At 49.9% G+C, this 20,078-nt stretch overlaps 2 protein-coding genes across 6 annotated transcripts in view; one reads left to right on the top strand and one right to left on the bottom strand.

The window, feature by feature from the left end:
* Nucleotides 1-130: 130 nt before the first annotated feature.
* On the bottom strand, nt 131-10,695 carry LOC109884333 (uncharacterized). 2 transcript variants are annotated; one of them, XM_031811224.1, is made up of 7 exons: nt 10,579-10,695; nt 10,116-10,167; nt 9,306-9,424; nt 7,752-9,207; nt 7,565-7,677; nt 1,899-1,985; nt 131-713 (listed from the first exon to the last, which is right to left on the bottom strand). In XM_031811224.1, the coding sequence occupies exons 2-4, from the start codon at nt 10,141-10,143 to the stop codon at nt 7,903-7,905; spliced, it is 1,452 nt and encodes a 483-aa protein (XP_031667084.1). In that variant the 5' UTR covers nt 10,144-10,167; nt 10,579-10,695; the 3' UTR covers nt 131-713; nt 1,899-1,985; nt 7,565-7,677; nt 7,752-7,902. The 2 variants fall into 2 exon arrangements, with proteins under 2 accessions (XP_031667084.1, XP_031667082.1); XM_031811222.1 differs by having other exon boundaries at nt 10,388-10,694.
* Nucleotides 10,662-20,078, top strand: part of LOC109880353 (coiled-coil and C2 domain-containing protein 1A) — a 27,458-nt gene continuing 18,041 nt past the window's right edge. For 3 of the 4 annotated variants that reach the window (XR_004206514.1, XM_031811220.1, XM_031811219.1), the window contains exons 1-11: nt 10,663-10,843; nt 11,287-11,376; nt 11,489-11,618; nt 11,761-11,870; nt 12,065-12,292; nt 12,577-12,895; nt 13,036-13,145; nt 18,573-18,645; nt 19,163-19,255; nt 19,442-19,569; nt 19,790-19,862. Coding sequence is in view for 3 of the 4 variants with exons in the window: in XM_031811220.1 (XP_031667080.1) it covers nt 11,320-11,376; nt 11,489-11,618; nt 11,761-11,870; nt 12,065-12,292; nt 12,577-12,895; nt 13,036-13,145; nt 18,573-18,645; nt 19,163-19,255; nt 19,442-19,569; nt 19,790-19,862 (1,321 nt within the window). In the remaining variant the exon portion in view is untranslated. Of the gene's footprint in view, nt 10,844-11,286; nt 11,377-11,488; nt 11,619-11,760; nt 11,871-12,064; nt 12,293-12,576; nt 12,896-13,035; nt 13,146-18,572; nt 18,646-19,162; nt 19,256-19,441; nt 19,570-19,789; nt 19,863-20,078 lie in introns of all 4 variants that reach the window. The other variant, XM_031811221.1, reaches the window with a different exon arrangement.

Below are 20,078 nucleotides of genomic sequence, written 5' to 3'. Positions count from 1 at the left end.
TTGTCTACAGGTGGACTTTAGGTCTTAGTGGTAAAGGTGATCTTTAGGTTGGGAATCTTTAGACTGGTTAGTTATTAAAGCCACATGTTTCATAGAGACACGACTGAGATGAGGAGATGTACCAATAACCAAAGATTCACCTTCCTGATCATTTATTTTATAACACATTCTACAAAACACAGTAACTACATACTGTTCCAAACTGATGTCCTCAGCATTAGGAAAGGCAGAGGAGAAGACAATAACCCTTAAATGGTATTATAGACCAGCTTTATTATTATAACGTTGTGTCCATATAACTTAACAAACATTCAGTTCTCATCTGGGTTGATACTTTGGATCATTGTTCTCAAACTGATCTGGAGTATTCAAGTCAAAACATAAATACAAATCAACTTTCAAGTGAGCCTCCGCTATGTGAAGAATATTAACCATGAGCCTTTGGGGGCGTTGCGATGATGGTTCGCTGTAGGTTCCAAATGGCACCTTGTTTCCTATATAGTGTACCACTGTTGACCAGAGCCTTATTCCCTATATAGTGTCTATGGGCCCACGTCAAAAGTAGGGCACTATATAGGGAATAGGGTGCTATTTGGGAGGCATTCTAGATCTCAGAGCGTCGTGGGGGGAAGACGCGGCGTGGGGGAGGCCTCACGGTCTTGTTGCCACGGCGAAGAGACTCTAGCTCCCGATGGGTAGCCATCACTACCCGACTGAAAGAGAGGGATGAAGGAGGGAGAGATGGAGGGAGGAAAGACAAGAGGGAGAGAAAAGGAGAAGAGAGAAGGATAGGGGAGGGAGGAAGAGATGCATTGGGAGAGAATGATATTATTTTCAGTTGCTATTTGTCTGTTTTTACTACTACTTACAAAACATCTGATCACCACTGTCATGCAGCTAACAGTAGTGAAGGAGGAGAGAGAGGGACACATGGTACAGCTAACAGTAGTGAAGGAGAAGGAGGAGGGAGAGGCACACATGGTACAGCTAACAGTAGTGAAGGAGGAGGGAGAGGAACACATGGTACAGCTAACAGTAGTGGAGGAGAAGGAGGAGGGAGAGGAACACATGGTACAGCTAACAGTAGTGAAGGAGGAGAGAGAGGAACACATGGTACAGCTAACAGTAGTGAAGGAGGAGGGAGAGGAACACATGGTACAGCTAACAGTAGTGGAGGAGAAGGAGGAGGGAGAGGAACACATGGTACAGCTAACAGTAGTGAAGGAGGAGAGAGAGGAACACATGGTACAGCTAACAGTAGTGAAGGAGGAGAGAGAGGAACACATGGTACAGCTAACAGCAGTGGAGGGAGAGGAACACATGGTACAGCTAACAGTAGTGAAGGAGGAGGGAGAGGAACACATGGTACAGCTAACAGCAGTGGAGGGAGAGGAACACATGGTACAGCTAACAGTAGTGAAGGAGGAGGGAGAGGAACACATGGAACAGCTAACAGTAGTGAAGGAGGAGGGAGAGGAACACATGGTACAGCTAACAGTAGTGAAGGAGGAGGGAGAGGAACACATGGTACAGCTAACAGTAGTGAAGGAGGAGGGAGAGGAACACATGGTACAGCTAACAGTCGTGAAGGAGGAGAGAGAGGAACACATGGTACAGCTAACAGTAGTGAAGGAGGAGGGAGAGGAACACATGGTACAGCTAACAGCATAATTTAGAACCTCATCCCCTCTTCTCCTCCTCTCCTGTATTAACTAAGGAGGTGAGATCCTAATCTATGTCCATCTGAGCAGACAGCCATCTAGTCAATCAGAGCTCAGAAATCTGTGGGGCAGATCAGGCTGACTTCTAAAGTCCATTAGGTCAAAGGTCATCACTTGGAAAAAGTAGTGAAGCAGTAGAAGGATGGAGGGAGAGGAGGGAAAGAGACAAAGACTCACTTTAGGTAGGAGAGTTCTGTGATCAGGCCACAGACCAGTTCTGTAGCGTCTTCATGCCCTTCCTCTTTCTCCTCTTCCTCTTTCTCACTAGTTAAGGGGAAGAGAGAGACAGAGAATGGCACCATTCCCTATATAATGCACTACTTTCGACCAGGGCCAAATGTGCACTATATGGGGAATACGGGTTCATCGTAGGCTTCAAAACAAGCCAATACAAAGTTATAAAATACTGTACTGGTTCTAGGAAGATGGATAAATGTATCTGACCAGTAGTGTTACTGAAACAAGATGAAATATCTAGATCAGTGGTTATCGCTGGGTACTGCAGGTGGTATATCTAGATCAGTGGTTATCGCTGGGTACTGCAGGTGGTATATCTAGATCAGTGGTTATCGCTGGGTACTGCAGGTGGTATATCTAGATCAGTGATTATCGCTGGGTACTGCAGGTGGTATATCATGTCAGTGGTTATCGCTGGGTACTGCAGGTGGTATATCTAGATCAGTGGTTATCGCTGGGTACTGCAGGTGGTATATCTAGATCAGTGGTTATTGCTGGGTACTGCAGGTGGTATATCTAGATCAGTGGTTATCGCTGGGTACTGCAGGTGGTATATCTAGATCAGTGGTTATTGCTGGGTACTGCAGGTGGTATATCTAGATCAGTGGTTATCGCTGGGTACTGCAGGTGGTATATCTAGATCAGTGGTTATCGCTGGGTACTGCAGGTGGTATATCTAGATCAGTGGTTATCGCTGGGTACTGCAGGTGGTATATCATGTCAGTGGTTATCGCTGGGTACTGCAGGTGGTATATCTAGATCAGTGGTTATCGTTGGGTACTGCAGGTGGTATATCTAGATCAGTGGTTATCGTTGGGTACTGCAGGTGGTATATCTAGATCAGTGGTTATCGCTGGGTACTGCAGGTGGTATATCTAGATCAGTGTTTATCGTTGGGTACTGCAGGTGGTATATCTAGATCAGTGGTTATCGCTGGGTACTGCAGGTGGTATATCTAGATCAGTGGTTATCGCTGGGTACTGCAGGTGGTATATCTAGATCAGTGGTTATCGCTGGGTACTGCAGGTGGTATATCTAGATCAGTGGTTATCGCTGGGTACTGCAGGTGGTATATCTAGATCAGTGGTTATTGCTGGGTACTGCAGGTGGTATATCTAGATCAGTGGTTATCGCTGGGTACTGCAGGTGGTATATCTAGATCAGTGGTTATCGCTGGGTACTGCAGGTGGTATATCTAGATCAGTGGTTATCGCTGGGTACTGCAGGTGGTATATATAGATCAGTGGTTATCGCTGGGTACTGCAGGTGGTATATCTAGATCAGTGGTTATCGCTGGGTACTGCAGGTGGTATATCTAGATCAGTGGTTATTGCTGGGTACTGCAGGTGGTATATCTAGATCAGTGGTTATCGCTGGGTACTGCAGGTGGTATATCTAGATCAGTGGTTATTGCTGGGTACTGCAGGTGGTATATCTAGATCAGTGGTTATTGCTGGGTACTGCAGGTGGTATATCTAGATCAGTGGTTATTGCTGGGTACTGCAGGTGGTATATCTAGATCAGTGGTTATCGCTGGGTACTGCAGGTGGTATATCTAGATCAGTGGTTATCGCTGGGTACTGCAGGTGGTATATCTAGATCAGTGGTTATCGCTGGGTACTGCAGGTGGTATATCTAGATCAGTGGTTATCGCTGGGTACTGCAGGTGGTATATCTAGATCAGTGGTTATTGCTGGGTACTGCAGGTGGTATATCTAGATCAGTGGTTATCGCTGGGTACTGCAGGTGGTATATCTAGATCAGTGGTTATCGCTGGGTACTGCAGGTGGTATATCTAGATCAGTGGTTATCGCTGGGTACTGCAGGTGGTATATCTAGATCAGTGGTTATCGCTGGGTACTGCAGGTGGTATATCTAGATCAGTGGTTATTGCTGGGTACTGCAGGTGGTATATCTAGATCAGTGGTTATCGCTGGGTACTGCAGGTGGTATATCTAGATCAGTGGTTATTGCTGGGTACTGCAGGTGGTATATCTAGATCAGTGGTTATTGCTGGGTACTGCAGGTGGTATATCTAGATCAGTGGTTATTGCTGGGTACTGCAGGTGGTATATCTAGATCAGTGGTTATTGCTGGGTACTGCAGGTGGTATATCTAGATCAGTGGTTATCGCAGGTGGTCGCAATTTTTTGACTGCCAAGATAGTTAATGTTAAAAACATTCTGCGACTCTGTGAAAGATGGTCCTCAAAAGCTTTTGACTGATTTGCTCTCGGGAACAGAAGAGGCTGGGAACCGCTGTTCTAGATAGAAACAATGATTTACTCTCAGGAACAGAAGAGGCTGGGAACCGCTGTTCTAGATGGAAACAATGATTTACTCTCAGGAACAGAAGAGGCTGGGAACCGCTGTTCTAGATAGAAACAATGATTTGCTCTCAGGAGCAGAAGAGGCTGGGAACCGCTGTTCTAGACAGAAACAATGATTTACTCTCAGGAACAGAAGAGGCTGGGAACCGCTGTTCTAGATGAGATTTGAGATTTGAAATGATACAATGACTATGAGGGTATTTGAGGGTATTTTCATCCATATCTGGTGAACCGTTTAGAAATTACAGCCCTTTTTTTACACAGTCCCCTCATTTTAGGGGACCAAAAGTATTGGGACAAAATCACTTATATACACTACATATACAAAAGTATGTGGACACCCCTTCAGATTAGTGGATTCGGCTACAGAAATGGTTTGCCGAGATCGGTGTGGAAGAACTTGACTGGCCTGCACAGAGCCCTGACCTCAACCCCATTGAACACCTTTGGGATGAATTGGAACGCCGACTGCAAACCAGGCCTAATCGCCCAACATCAGTGCCCAACCTCACTAATGCTCTTGTTGCTGAATAGAAGCAAGTCCCCACAGCAAAGTTCCAACATCTAGTAGAAAGCCTTCCCAGAAGAGTGGAGGCTGTTATAGCAGCAATGTTCCAACATCTAGTGGAAAGCCTTCCCAGAAGAGTGGAGGCTGTTATAGCAGTAATGTTCCAACATCTAGTGGAAAGCCTTCCCAGAAGAGTGGAGGCTGTTATAGCAGTAATGTTCCAACATCTAGTGGAAAGCCTTCCCAGAAGAGTGGAGGCTGTTGTAGCAGCAAATGAGGGGGATCAACTTCATATTAATGCCCATGACTGTGGAATGAGATGTTTGACAAGCAGGTGTCCACATACTTTTGGTCATGTAGTGGCTGTATTAAAGTAGTAAAAGTATTTGTTCCCATATTCATAGCACACAATAACTACATCAACAATTGTACAGACGCACAAATATCATCCCCCCATCAAAAATAATGCCAACCTCCCAAAGTGCTGGAGTACAGAGCCTAAAATACTGCCAACCTCCCAAAGTGCTGGAGCACAGAGCCTAAAATACTGCCAACCTCCCAAAGTGCTGGAGCACAGAGCCTAAAATACTGCCAACCTCCCAAAGTGCTGGAGTACAGAGCCTAAAATAATACTACTTTTGGAGCTCACTATATGTCCCAAATGGCACCCTTTTCCCTTTATAGTGCACTACTTTTGACCATGGTCCCTGGTCTATAGTAGTGCACTATATAGGGCTGTGGTCTAAAGTAGTGCACTATATAGGGCTGTGGTCTATAGTAGTGCACTATATAGGACTGTGGTCTAAAGTAGTGCACTATATAGGGCTGTGGTCAACAGTAGTGCACTATATAGGGCTGTGGTCTAAAGTAGTGCACTATATAGGGCTGTGGTCTATAGTAGTGCACTATATAGGGCTGTGGTCTAAAGTAGTGCACTATATAGGGCTGTGGTCTAAAGTAGTGCACTATATAGGGCTGTGGTCTAAAGTAGTGCACTATATAGGGCTGTGGTCTAAAGTAGTGCACTATATAGGGCTGTGGTCTAAAGTAGTGCACTATATAGGGCTGTGGTCAACAGTAGTGCACTATATAGGGCTGTGGTCTAAAGTAGTGCACTATATAGGGCTGTGGTCTAAAGTAGTGCACTATGTAGGGAATAGGGTGCCATTTGAGAGGCCTCCAGCAGATGATCTAGAAGCAGTGACCTGGCAGGGGATCTTCTCTGATGTTTGTTTTTGAACACTGAGAAAACACAACTCGTCTGTCTCCAGACCCAGAGGTAAAGATGGAGATATCTCTTCATCGACTCTCATCTCTGTCTCCAGACCCAGAGGTAAAGATGGAGATATCTCTTCATCTACTCTCATCTCTGTCTCCAGACCCAGAGGTAAAGATGGAGATATCCCTTCATCTACTCTCATCTCTGTCTCCAGACCCAGAGGTAAAGATGGAGATATCCCTTCATCGACTCTCATCTCTGTCACACTCATCCTTTACCATCACTTCTCATCCCTCTCTCTCCCATCCCTCTCTCTAACTCTCACATCCCTCCTTCTCATCCCTCTCTCTCTCACTCGTATTTTCTAATTTCCTCATCTACCTGCATCTCATCTACCTCACCTGCATATCAGCACTTCTCTCCTCCCCCCATGCCTGCATCTACCTCCTATACCCCCCTCCTTCCTCCCCCAAGCCTGCGTCTACCTCCTATACCCCCCTCCTTCCTCCCCCCATGCCTGTGTCTACCTCCTATACCCCCCTCCTTCCTCCGCCCATGCCTGCGTCTACCTCCTATACCCCCCCCCTTCCTCCTCCCATGCCTGTGTCTACCTCCTATACCCCCCCCATGCCTGTGTCTACCTCCTATACCCCCTCCTTCCTCCCCCCCATGCCTGGGTCTACCTCCTATACCCCCCTCCTTCCTCCCCCCATGCCTGCGTCTACCTCCTATACCCCCCTCCTTCCTCCCCCCCATGCCTGCGTCTACCTCCTATACCCCCCTCCTTCCTCCCCCCCATGCCTGCATCTACCTCCTATACCCCCCTCCTTCCTCCCCCCATGCCTGCGTCTACCTCCTATACCCCCCTCCTTCCTCCCCCCATGCCTGCGTCTACCTCCTATACCCCCCTCCTTCCTCCCCCCATGCCTGTGTCTACCTCCTATACCCCCCTCCTTCCTCCCCCCCATGCCTGGGTCTACCTCCTATACCCCCCTCCTTCATCCCCCCATGCCTGCGTCTACCTCCTATACCCCCCTCCTTCCTCCCCCATGCCTGTGTCTACCTCCTATACCCCCCTCCTTCCTCCCCCCCCATGCCTGCGTCTACCTCCTATACCCCCCTCCTTCCTCCCCCCCATGCCTGCGTCTACCTCCTATACCCCCCTCCTTCCTCCCCCCATGCCTGCATCTACCTCCTATACCCCCCTCCTTCCTCCCCCATGCCTGCATCTACCTCCTATACCCCCCTCCTTCCTCCCCCCATGCCTGTGTCTACCTCCTATACCCCCCTCCTTCCTCCCCCCATGCCTGTGTCTACCTCCTAGACCCCCCTCCTTCCTCCCCCCATGCCTGTGTCTACCTCCTATACCCCCCCCATGCCTGTGTCTACCTCCTATACCCCCCTCCTTCCTCCCCCCATGCCTGTGTCTACCTCCTATACCCCCCTCCTATACCCCCCCATGCCTGTGTCTACCTCCTATACCCCCCTCCTTCCTCCCCCCATGCCTGCGTCTACCTCCTATACCCCCCTCCTTCCTCCCCCTCTCTCACGTCAGAGTGATGGTGTTGAGTTGAGAGTCAGACAGGTCGTCCAGAGGCAGCACTCCAAACGGATCAACGACAGCAGCATCATCGTTGTCTCTGGTCAGGTCTGGGGTGGTGGACTGAAATACACAAACAATCAGGACTCAAACAAACAAGCAAAGTAACAAACAAAGACGTCAACAAAAACACTCACGTGGTTGTTCTCCTCCGAGCCACCAGGTGTCACTGGAGCCTGGTTGTGCCCCTCCCTTCCAGGACCTGGCTTTGTGGTGGACTCTCCTCTGTCAGCCGGAGCCAGAATGAGTGCCCGGGGGTCGGCCACAGTCCCAGTCCCAGCCCCATCTTCAGCCCCCCCCCTCTCTCTGTGTAGGTGAGCTCTGAACCTCTCTGTGGTGCTCCCTCTCTGTCCCATCCTCCAGAGGGATAGAGGTAGGGGTGGTGGTGGAGGATGGTGTAGGGGCCCTAGGGGGGCTCTCCTCTGGCTCATTAGACCCACAGCCCCCCCTGTCCCCCTCCTGGTTCTTCTCCACAACCTCCTCTGTGTCTAGCTCTTCTTCCACCAACACCACAGGCTGCTCACTCAGTGGGTCCACCTCCAGGCCGGTCCGGAGACCCTCTCCTGTGACCTGCTCTGTCCCAGAATAAGCCACTTCGCTGGGGTCTGCATGGCTGGCCTCTCCCCCTGACTGAAGCTGCACCTCATCTAACTTCTCCCCCTCTTCCTTCTCCTCTTCCTTCCTCTGCTCAGTGGTACTCCCCAGAGGAGCGGATGGAGGGATGAATGAAAGGAGGGACGGATCAGAGGATGATGCTGCTGTAGTTCCCTCTACAGCCACCAGGTTGGCACAACCACCACCACTATCACCACTCTGCCCGATGTCCTCCTCTCTCTCTTTCTCCACTTTCTCCTCCTCCGCTTTCCTCACCAGCACCATCTCCTCTCCCTCCCTCCCTCCTTCCGTCACACTCTTTCGTTCCTTCTGCCACTGCTCCTCTATTCCTCTCCTCCTCTCCCTCTCTCCCAGACCACACATCCCCATTCTCCTTCTCCTCTTCTTCACTGGTTCCTCCACAGATCTGTCCTCCTCCACTGGTGGCCCCTCCCTCCCACCACCCAGACAAACACCTCTGTCATCTATAGCCTCCTGCTGTTCACTGTCGAGCTCCTCCATATTGGGCTTTGGGTTCTTCTCTCCACACTGCTCCTCTTCATTGTCGGTTTGACTGTCCCCGTCCCCAACGTTGACCTCCTTGGAGGGAAGCAGGGATGGCTGGGGTTGGGGCTGTGCTACAGTCAGTGGGTGTGGGGGGAAGCTGAGGAAACTCTGTGTCTTGATGTCTTCTTCTTCTCTACCCTCGTCATCTTTGACAGAGGACTCCACACTATGGTCTTCCTGTGGACTATTTCCACCATCCTGATTGGTTGGAACTGACTCCTCTGTGCCCACCCCCTCCACAGCCCCTCCAATGGCCTGTTCTCCCTCGAAGCCAGTCACAACCGGACTTTCCTCCACTGGATCCCCCTCTTGCTTGGGTGCAGTGGTATCTCCCACTTTGTTAGCCTGCTGAGATGGATGAGTAGTACAGGCCGTCAGAGGGCAGTCTTTAGGAGGAGAGGTGGTGTTTAACACTGTTCCCTCAGTGTCCTGCTGCACACAGCAGAGGAGGAGGAATCCGTTAGAACATAGCAACATTTGAATTGTAACTGACAAACGCTCAACCAGCAAATGGAACTTCTGGTGGCTACCTGTTCAAGGTGTGAGGGCTGTGCTTCCACTGTCTCTCCAGAGGGGGCACTCTCCTCTGACTCATCACTGCACTTTCTCTTCCTTGACCTGAGTGACCTAGGCTGGGGAGGTGTGAAACCTGGAGAGAAAACATCAACTTCATGCTAAGGAACTGTCCTTTCTTTCACACATACATTAGCAAGCAAACGGGTGGACTGGCAACCTTTCACTTTGTTTTTCAGTATCTTGCCAGCAGCATAGCACCCTGCATCCCACTGCTGGTTGGCTTCTGAAGATAAGCAGGTTTGGTCCTGGATGGGAGACCAGATGCTGCTAGAAGTAGTGTTAGAGGGCCAGTAGGAGGCACTCTTTCCTCTTGTCCAAAAAAATATTGGTCAGTGATTGGGGACATTGCCCTGTGTAGGGTGCTGTCTTTTGGATGGGTTGTTAAATGGGGGTTCTGACTCTCTGTGGTCACTAAAAGATCCCATGGCACTCATTGTAAGAGTAGAGGTGTTAACAAAGGTGTCTGGGGTAAATTCCCCATCTGGCCCTCGTACCATCATGGTCACCTAATCATCCCCAGCTTCCAATTGGCTCATTCATCCCTGTAACTATTTCCCAGGTTGTTGCTGTAACTGAGAATGTGTTCTCAGTCGACTTACCTGGTTCAATTATAATCTCAGATAAATTCAACGATGTTGGATGAATGTTTTATGTCCAGGTATTCACTTTAGGAATGAATGATTTCAGCCAATGAAAGTATTGGAGATCATTTAAGCCCCAATATACAGTTGATGTGAATTTAACGGGGGTTATTTCAGTCTTACTTGTGGTTTGCTTTTGTTTTTTGGTCATCCTCCCAAGCTAGCTCTTCAAATGCTATGCAAAAACAAAACAGAGACAAAGTGTCAGTTGGCTAGGTTAGCTAACAATGATTTGCCAATAATATCAGATTTCATGACACTGACAAAACATCTCGTTCAAAACAAAGACAACTAGCCAATAACATCTATCTAGCTAACACTTTTGAATTTTGATGGGAGATCTTAGTTTCTCCTCAAGCTCTTGGTTTGGTCACAACTGTCGGTAGCTAGCCTACCTGGCAGTGCAGATCAAGACGGATTGTGAGTGGTCTCTCTTGCTAGCTAGCTATCAAACGTTTAACACTCTCACTGAAACATATAGCTACAGTGCATACCAAGCACAACTGTCTTGCTATAAGATTTAAACAAATCTAATGTTCGGTGACGAATATAAGATTTTTTACATATAACTTTGACTGGACCTTACATCTAGACACTTGTTAGAATATTTTTCAGCGATTTCTGGGCGTGTTCTTCAAACGCCGTAAAGCGAGGTAGTCGCGTTGCCAATGGTTACCCAATGCAGGAAGTAGGAAGTAGCCAATGTACACACCTTTTCGTGTTTTTAAAAGCTCTCTAACTAGCAATACTTTATACGTGACTAGGGTTCTCACGTATGTTTTCGAAATGATCAGTCGTCGTATGGACTAAGAAAGCGCTCACCATATGGTCCGTGGATAACGTATGACAAGGTAAAACAAAGCTTTTAGTGGCAATGTTTACAAATGACATGGCAGCTTATAGCAAGCTAACGTTACCTTGTTAACAAGCTAACTACTACAAGTCAGAACTGCTCAACATCGAATGAGGATAAACAACATTTGTGCCATGGATGATACTATGAATTTGCTGTTGATAGCTAGCTAACTGCTAACGTCACTGTACTAATTTGTTGCTAAGCGTTTTCAGAGACTGACACAAAACGTGAGCAGTCAACGAATGTGTTATTAGCAGCCATGATATCAATGAAATGTATCCAACTAGCTAAATGCAGTGTAAATTCAACAGAGTCCTGTAGCTAGCTGGCCATTTTTGTCTGTCAACGCGTGTACGATAAAAGCTGAATGTAGCTAACTACTGGAACTATTTGCCACATGTTACAATAGGTCTCTTTGGTTCTACTGTGTTGTTGTAGTTGTGCCACAGGTCCGTTGACAAGGTTCTCTCCATGAGTCACAGTCGGAACCCCCCGCCCAGGGGACAGGGGGCAGCGCGAGCCAAACAGGTAACGTCATTTTGATCATTGATTTGATAACTGTAAGTCAAGTTGTCATTGATAACACCAGTCATTTGTGTTTTCAATTCTCTTTCTTTCTCCCTCTCTTTGTCTCTCTAAGATGGGGCTGCTCCTGGATCTGTCTCCGGATGGAGGGATGGATGGAGGAGGAAATGAAAAAGAGCTGGAGGCGGAGCTACTGGCTCTGATGGGCGGGGGCGGGTCCCAGGGGAAGAAAGGGACAGGAAAAGGTGAGGATCATCCTATTCATCGTCATCATCCTCACCCATTATCTTCTCCTAATCTTGTATGAAATAACTTCCACAGAACCTACCACTAGAACCGGGTTGATACCGTGTGTGTGTGTGTCTGACCCCGCCTGCCTCTCCACAGCTCCAGTTCCCATGGCTGATATCGAGCGTATGGCGGCTCTGTGTATGAAGGACCTTGATGAGGATGATGATGATGGGGATGATGATCTGGAGGATGATGATGATCTCCTGGTATCCACCATGTTTACACTCCTCTTCACACTTCTCTTGTCCTTATCTTCCTCCTATCTGTTGTTGTTTCATTCCCAATGGCAACACTTTTCCTGAATTGTGTGTGTGTGTGTGTGTGTGTGTCTGTCTTTCTTTCTCTCTCTCTCCCTATCTGTGTGTGTTTTATGCATTCATGTGTCTTTATCCATCCCCAGGCTGAGCTGAATGAGGTTTTGGAGGATGATGATGATGAAGAGGTTCAGAAACCTGCCACCACTCCAAGCTCTAACTCCACCCCCTGCTCCACCCCCAGCACTCCTAGTGGTGCAACCGGGCTGGAGGCCTGCCTGGCTGAACGCATTAACATGTACCAGACAGCCATCTCCAATGCTAATGCAGAGGGGGAGACCAGCAAGGCTCGCAGATACGACCGTGGATTGAAGGTGAGCCAGAGACCATGGGCTGGTTGTATGATGATGTGTCTCAGAGTAGGAGTGCTGATCTATGACCAGTTTTTTTCCCTTAAGATTATAATGAACAAGATTACTGGACAGGATGGACCTGATCCTAGATCAGCAATCCTATGAGACGCTTGATACATGCGGCTCCAGGAACATAAATGATCCCACAATCATCTAGCCATATGTAAACCTGTGATTCGACATGTGAAGGTCTACTTCTCCAGTCAGCTGAATTGTATGTTTGCTTGCTTGTTGTCTCCCCCTAGACGTTGCAGTCCATGATGACATCAGCCAAGAAAGGAAAACCGATCAGCGAAGAGGAAATCCCGCCTCCTGTCTCCACAGGTGGAAAGCCTGCCCCAGCCCCCGTGCAGCAGCCTAAACCAATCAAAGAGCAGGGGCTGCCAACCCCAGTGCTGACGCCCTCCCCGTTCACCAATCAGAAGCCACTGAGGGAGGCTCCGCCTGTTGCCCTCCCTCCTAAGCCCCGCCTCCTGGTCCCCCCTCAGAAACACACTGCCGTTACCCCGGATACACCTGCTATCTCCCCCCTCACCCCTATTCAACCAGACGCACGGCACTCAGGTAGACCACACATACACCTTTTTGAAGACAGACACCAGCCTGTAAATGTCAACGCAGTCCCCTAAGCACTGGAACATTCTGGTTGTTATATCACTCTCTCTCTCCCTCCTCTCTCTCTCTCTTCCCCTCTCTCTCTGTAGAGTTGAAGCAGTGTGTTCTAAACAGACAGAGGGAGTATAAGCTGGCAGCCCTCCACGCCAAGCAGGGAGGAGAGTCAGAGCTGGCCAGACAACACTACCACATCGCCAAGGTACCCCACACACTAGGGGTTAATGGATCTCCACTAGGGGTTAAAGGATCTCCACTAGGGGTTAAAGGATCTCCACTAGGGGTTAAAGGACCTCCACTAGGGTTAAAGGATCTCCACTAGGGGTTAAAGGATCTCCACTAGGGGTTAAAGGACCTCCACTAGGGGTTAAAGGACCTCCACTAGGGGTTAATGGACCTCCACTAGGGGTTAAAGGACCTCCACTAGGGGTTAAAGGACCTCCACTAGGGGTTAATGGACCTCCACTAGGGGTTAAAGGACCTCCACTAGGGGTTAATGGACCTCCACTAAGGGTTAAAGGACCTCCACTAGGGGTTAAAGGACCTCCACTAGGGGTTAAAGGACCTCCACTAGGGGTTAAAGGACCTCCACTAGGGGTTAAAGGACCTCCACTAGGGGTTAAAGGACCTCCACTAGGGGTTAAAGGACCTCCACTAGGGGTTAAAGGACCTCCACTAGGGGTTAATGGACCTCCACTAGGGGTTAATGGACCTCCACTAGGGGTTAAAGGACCTCCATGGACCTCCACTAGGGGTTAAAGGACCTCCACTAGGGGTTAAAGGACCTCCACTAGGGGTTAAAGGACCTCCACTAGGGGTTAAAGGACCTCCACTAGGGGTTAATGGACCTCCACTAGGGGTTAATGGACCTCCACTAGGGGTTAAAGGACCTCCATGGACCTCCACTAGGGGTTAAAGGACCTCCACTAGGGGTTAAAAAGGACCTCCACTAGGGGTTAAAGGACCTCCACTAGGGGTTAAAGGACCTCCACTAGGGGTTAAAGGACCTCTACTAGGGGTTAATGGACCTCCACTAGGGGTTAAATGACCTCCACTAGGGGTTAAAGGACCTCCACTAGGGGTTAAAGGACCTCCACTAGGGGTTAATGGACCTCCACTAGGGGTTAAAGGACCTCCACTAGGGGTTAAAGGACCTCCACTAGGGGTTTAAAGGACCTCCACTAGGGGTTAAAGGACCTCCACTAGGGGTTAAAGGACCTCCACTAGGGGTTAATGGACCTCCACTAGGGGTTAAAGGACCTCCACTAGGGGTTAAAGGACCTCCACTAGGGGTTAAAGGACCTCCACTAGGGGTTAAAGGACCTCCACTAGGGGTTAAAGGACCTCCACTAGGGGTTAAGGACCTCCACTAGGGTTAAAGGACCTCCAAGGACCTCCACTAGGGGTTAAGGACCTCCATGGACTTCCACTAGGGGTTAAAGGACCTCCACTAGGGGTTAAAAGGACCTCCACTAGGGGTTAAAGGACCTCCACTAGAGGTTAAAGGACCTCCACTAGGGGTTAAAGGAACTCCCACTAGGGGTTAAAGGACCTCCACTAGGGGTTAAAGGACCTCCACTAGGGGTTAAAGGACCTCCACTAGGGGTTAAAGGACCTCCATGGACTTCCACTAGGGGTTAAAGTACCTCCACTAGGGGTTAAAGGACCTCCACTAGGGGTTAAAGGACCTCCACTAGGGGTTAAAGGACCTCCACTAGGGGTTAATGGACCTCCACTAGGGGTTAAATGACCTCCACTAGGGGTTAAAGGACCTCCACTAGGGGTTAAAGGACCTCCACTAGGGGTTAATGGACCTCCACTAGGGGTTAAAGGACCTCCACTAGGGGTTAAAGGACCTCCACTAGGGGTTAAAGGACCTCCACTAGGGGTTAATGGACCTCCACTAGGGGTTAATGGACCTCCACTAGGGGTTAAAGGACCTCCACTAGGGGTTAATGGACCTCCATGGACCTCCACTAGGGGTTAAAGGACCTCCACTAGGGGTTAAAGGACCTCCACTAGGGGTTAAAGGACCTCCACTAGGGGTTAAAGGACCTCCACTAGGGGTTAAAGGACCTCCACTAGGGGTTAAAGGACCTCCAAGGACCTCCACTAGGGGTTAAAGGACCTCCATGGACTTCCACTAGGGGTTAAAGGACCTCCACTAGGGGTTAAAGGACCTCCACTAGGGGTTAAAGGGACCTCCACTAGAGGTTAAAGGACCTCCACTAGGGGTTAAAGGAACTCCACTAGAGGTTAAAGGACCTCCACTAGGGGTTAAAGGACCTCCACTAGGGGTTAAAGGACCTCCATGGACTTCCACTAGGGGTTAAAGGACCTCCACTAGGGGTTAAAGGACCTCCACTAGGGGTTAAAAGGACCTCCACTAGGGGTTAAAGGACCTCCACTAGGGGTTAAAGGACCTCCACTAGGGGTTAATGGACCTCCACTAGGGGTTAAAGGACCTCCACTAGGGGTTAAAGGACCTCCACTAGGGGTTAATGGACCTCCACTAGGGGTTAAAGGACCTCCACTAGGGGTTAAAGGACCTCCACTAGGGGTTAAAGGACCTCCACTAGGGGGTTAAAGGACCTCCACTAGGGGTTAAAGGACCTCCACTAGGGGTTAAAGGACCTCCACTAGGGGTTAAAGGATCTGACCTGTCTATACTGTGCCCCCTCTCTCTCTCTCTCTCTCTCTCTCCTCTCTCTCTCTCTCTCTCTCTGTCCCTCGCTAGCTCGCTATGAAAGATTTGAGTGTTTGTGTACGGCAACCAATCATTCTCCTCCTATCTAAAAAATACTGAATCGTAGGAGTTGACTCCTAGCGAAATCGAATCGTGACACTCAGAAATGGAAGTTGACACCGGGAGTCGAGGAATCAATTCTTTTGAAGTCGACTCTCCACCACTACGTCGTCATCGTTAACAGTGTCAGAAATGTAAAGATACTTTAATTGAAAATATCTCAAGTCACTCTGCAAAATACTACTTGAGTACTATCAAAAGTAAACGTAAAAATCATTTCAAATTCCTTATATTTAGCCAAAAAATGTCATGTTTTTTTAAATGTACAGATAGCCAGGGGCACAGTCTGACAATTTACAAAAGATGCACGTGTGTTTAGTGAGTCCGCCAGATCAGAGGCAGTAGGGATGAGATGTTCTCTTGATAAGTGTGTGAATTGGACCATTTTCCTGTCCTGCTAAGCATTCAAAGTGTAACAAGTACTTTTAGGAGTCAGGGAAAATGGAGTAAAAAGTCCATAATTGTCTATAGGAATGTAGTGTTGTAAAAGTAAACAAGGTGGTGTTCCTGTCTGACTAGATGCCAGCTGTTGCCACTAGTTCTGCACCAGTCATTACCATGAGCCCCATCCTCCCCAAGTAAGGTGCCACCAACCTCCTGTGACCTATCCAGCCATTGTGAGATCTGGCATGTTGGCAATGTACAGGAACACACCCACCTGACTCTACCTCTCCACCTCCTCTCCCTCTCCACCACTTCCTCTCCCTCTCCTCTCCCTCTCCACCTCCTCTCCCTCTCCCCCACCTCTCCACCTCCTCTCCCTCTCCACCACTTCCTCCTCCTCTCCACCTCCTCTCCCTCTCCACCACCTCTCCACCTCCTCTCCCTCTCCACCACTTCCTCTCCCTCTCCACTTCCTCTCCCTCTCCACCTCCTCTCCACCACTTCCTCTCCCTCTCCTCTCCCTCTCCACCTCCTCTCCCTCTCCTCTCCCTCTCCACCACTTCCTCTCCCTCTCCTCTCCCTCTCCACCACCTCTCCCTCTCCACCACTTCCTCTCCCTCTCCTCTCCCTCTCCACCACTTCCTCTCCCTCTCCACCTCCTCTCCACCACTTCCTCTCCCTCTCCACCACTTCCTCTCCACCACTTCCTCTCCCTCACCTCTCCCTCTCCACCACCTCTCCCTCTCCACCACTTCCTCTCCCTCTCCACCACTTCCTCTCCCTCTCCACCACTTCCTCTCCCTCTCCACCACTTCCCTCTCCCATACGCTACCACTTCCTCTCCCTCTCCTCTCCCTCTCCACCACCTCTCCTCTCCACCACTTCCTCTCCCTCTCCCTCTCCACCACTTCCTCTCCCTCTCCTCTCCCTCTCCACCTCCTCTCCACCACTTCCTCTCCCTCTCCACCACTTCCTCTCCACCACTTCCTCTCCCTCTCCTCTCCCTCTCCACCACCTCTCCCTCTCCACTACTTTCCTCTCCCTCTCTACCACTTCCTCTCCCGCTCCTCTCCCTCTCCACCACCTCTCCCTCTCCACCACCCTCCTCTCCCTCTTCACCTCCTCTCCACCACCTTTCCAACTCCTCTCCCTCTCCACCACTTCCTCTCCCTCTCCTCTCCCTCTCCACCACTTCCTCTCCCTCTCCTCTCCCTCTCCACCACCTCTCCACCACCTCTCCCTCTCCACCACTTCCTGTCCCTCTCCACCACCTCTCCCTCTCCACCACCTCTCCCTCTCCCTCTCCTCTCCCTCTCCACCACCTCTCCACCTCCTCTCTCTCTCCACCACTTCCTCTCCCTCTCCACCACCTCTTCACCTCTTCTCCCTCTCACACCACTTCTTCACCTCCTCTCCCTCTCCTCCTCCTCTCCCTTTCCCCTCCTCTCCCTCTCCCTCACCTCTCCCTCTCCACCACCTCTTCACCTCCTCTCCCTCTCCACCACCTCTCCACCTCCTCTCCCTCTCCACCACTTCCTCTCCCTCTCCACCACTTCCTCTCCCTCTCCACCATCCTCTCCCTCTCCACCACCTCTCCACCTCCACTTCCTCTCCCTCTTCACCTCCTCTCCCTCTCCACCACTTCCTCTCCCTCTCCCTCTCCACCTCCTCTCCCTCTCCACCACCTCTCCCTCTCCTCTCCCTCTCCACCACTTCCTCTCCCTATCCTCTCCCTCTCCACCACTTCCTCTCCCCTCTCCACCTCCTCTCCACCTCCTCTCCACCACGTCCTCTCCCTCTCCACCACTTCCTCTCCCTCTCCTCTCCCTCTCCCCACCACCACCTCTCCCTCTCCACCACTTCCTCTCCCTCTCACCACTTCCTCTCCACCACTTCCTCTCCCTCTCTACCACTTCCTCTCCCTCTCTACCACTATCTCTCCTCTCCCTCTCTACCACTTCCTCTCCCTCTCCTCTCTACCACTTCCTCTCCCTCTCTACCACTTCCTCTCCCTCTCCACCACCTCTCCCTCTCCACCACTTCCTCTCCCTCTCCAACCACTTCCTCTCCCTCTCCACCACTTCCTCTCCCTCTCCACCACTTCCTCTCCCTCTCCTCTCCCTCTCCTCCACCCTCCTCTCCCTCTCCACCACCTCTCCTCTCCACCACCTCTCCCTCTCCACCACCTCTCCCCTCTCCACCACTTCCTCTCCCTCTCCACCACTTCCCTTCCCTCTCCTCTCCCTCTCCACCACCTCTCCACCTCTTCACCTCTTCTCCCTCTCCACCACTTCTTCACTCCTCTCCCTCTCCTCTCCCTCACCTCTCCCTCTCCACCACCTCTTCACCTCATCTCCCTCTCCACCACCTCTTCACCTCCTCTCCCTCTCCATCACTTCTTCACCTCCTCTCCCCTCTCCACCACCTCCTCTTGTACAGAAACTAGACCCAGTAGTAGAGGCGTTGGACAGAGGGGAACCAGTGGACCTCAGCTCTCTACCTCCCCCTCCAGGTGCGCTTGGTTTATCAATGACACCCTATTCCCTATATAGTGCACTACTTTTGACTAGGGCCTATAGGCTGCCATTTGAAACTCATCTCTAAAGACCTGCTAGAGACTAGAAGACCAGGGTCTATATTCATAGTGTCTCAGTCTCATCCCTAATGACCTGCTAGAGACTAGAAGACCAGGATCTATATTCATAGTGTCTGTCTCATCCCTAAAGACCTGCTAGAGACTAGACGACCAGGGTCTATATCATAGTGTCTGTCTCATCCCTAAAGACCTGCTAGAGACTAGAAGACCAGGGTCTGTATTCATAGTGTCTCAGTCTCTGAGAGAGTGTTGATCTGGGATCAGTTTTCCCTTTTAGATCACAATGAAAAAGATGACATGGGGAACCTGATCCTAGATCAGGACTCCTAATCTGAGACACTTCGTACATTCTGCCCTGACCCCTAAACATCTGATCTCAACCCCCCCGTACGGCGCAACTCCTCTTTCTTCTCATCCCTCTCTCTCTCCTCAGGAGATGCAGTGGTAGAGCGTTCAGCTCCTCCCCAGTCTTCCTCCAGGCCCTCCCCTGCAGCTCCCCCTGCAGCTCCCCCGGCGGCCGACTCCGGTAACACACATAATATTAATGATAATAATGATGGATTGGATATATAAAGGGTCTTTCTAAAGGGGGAAATCACCTCCATCACCAATGTGTAGCTCCCATCTGGTTGATGCACGGCAGCCATTTTGTGCCAGGTCGCTCAGTGGAGACGTGTGTGTGTGTGTGTGTGTGTGTGTGTGTGTGAGACAGCCCTCCCAGCCCCAGGCAATGTAGGGGAAGCGTTACAACAGAGGATGGACAGATACAAAGCTGCAGCAGAGGGGGCCAAGAGCAAAGGAGACGACCGCAAGGCACGCATGCACCAGCGCATCGTCAAGGTACACACACACACACATCAAAGAAATGACTGGTGGTTCACACACACACACATCAAAGAAATGACTGGTGGTTCACGTACACACACACAAAGAATGAGAAAGAACTCCAAAAGTTCCATGATTTTGACAGCAGAAACGTCTCACACACACACTGTAATGTGTACCTGCTTGGATATATCGTACTAATGTTTTTCTCTGTGTGTGTGTGTGTGTGTAACAGCAATACCAGGATGCCATCAGGTCTCATAAGGCTGGACGCCCAGTCAACCTGGCTGATCTTCCTGTACCACCAGGTAACCTGCATTTAGCTGCAGCTTTTATCATCTACAGTGGGGAGTATTTGATACACTGACGATTTTGCAGGTTTTCCTACTTACAAAGCATGTAGAGGTCTGTAATTTTCATCTTAGGTACACTTCAACTGTGAGAGACGGAATCTAAAACAAAATTCAAGAAAATCACATTGTTTGTTTGATTTTTAAGTAATTAATTTGCATTTTATTGCATGA

The sequence above is a fragment of the Oncorhynchus kisutch genome, unplaced genomic scaffold (genome assembly GCF_002021735.2).
Source record: "Oncorhynchus kisutch isolate 150728-3 unplaced genomic scaffold, Okis_V2 Okis01b-Okis20b_hom, whole genome shotgun sequence".
In the NCBI taxonomy this organism is placed as follows: Eukaryota; Metazoa; Chordata; class Actinopteri; order Salmoniformes; family Salmonidae; genus Oncorhynchus; species Oncorhynchus kisutch.
This window is presented reverse-complemented; position numbering and strand designations above follow the sequence as displayed.

Coding starts and splice junctions, on each gene's coding strand:
- LOC109884333 (XM_031811224.1), bottom strand. CDS start 10,143: ATGACCAAAAAACAAAAGCAAACCACAA. Junction 9,425..10,115: donor AAAACAAAAGCAAACCACAA/GTAAGACTGAAA, acceptor TTTTCTCTCCAG/GTTTCACACCTCCCCAGCCT. Junction 9,208..9,305: donor AGCCCTCACACCTTGAACAG/GTAGCCACCAGA, acceptor TGCTGTGTGCAG/CAGGACACTGAGGGAACAGT.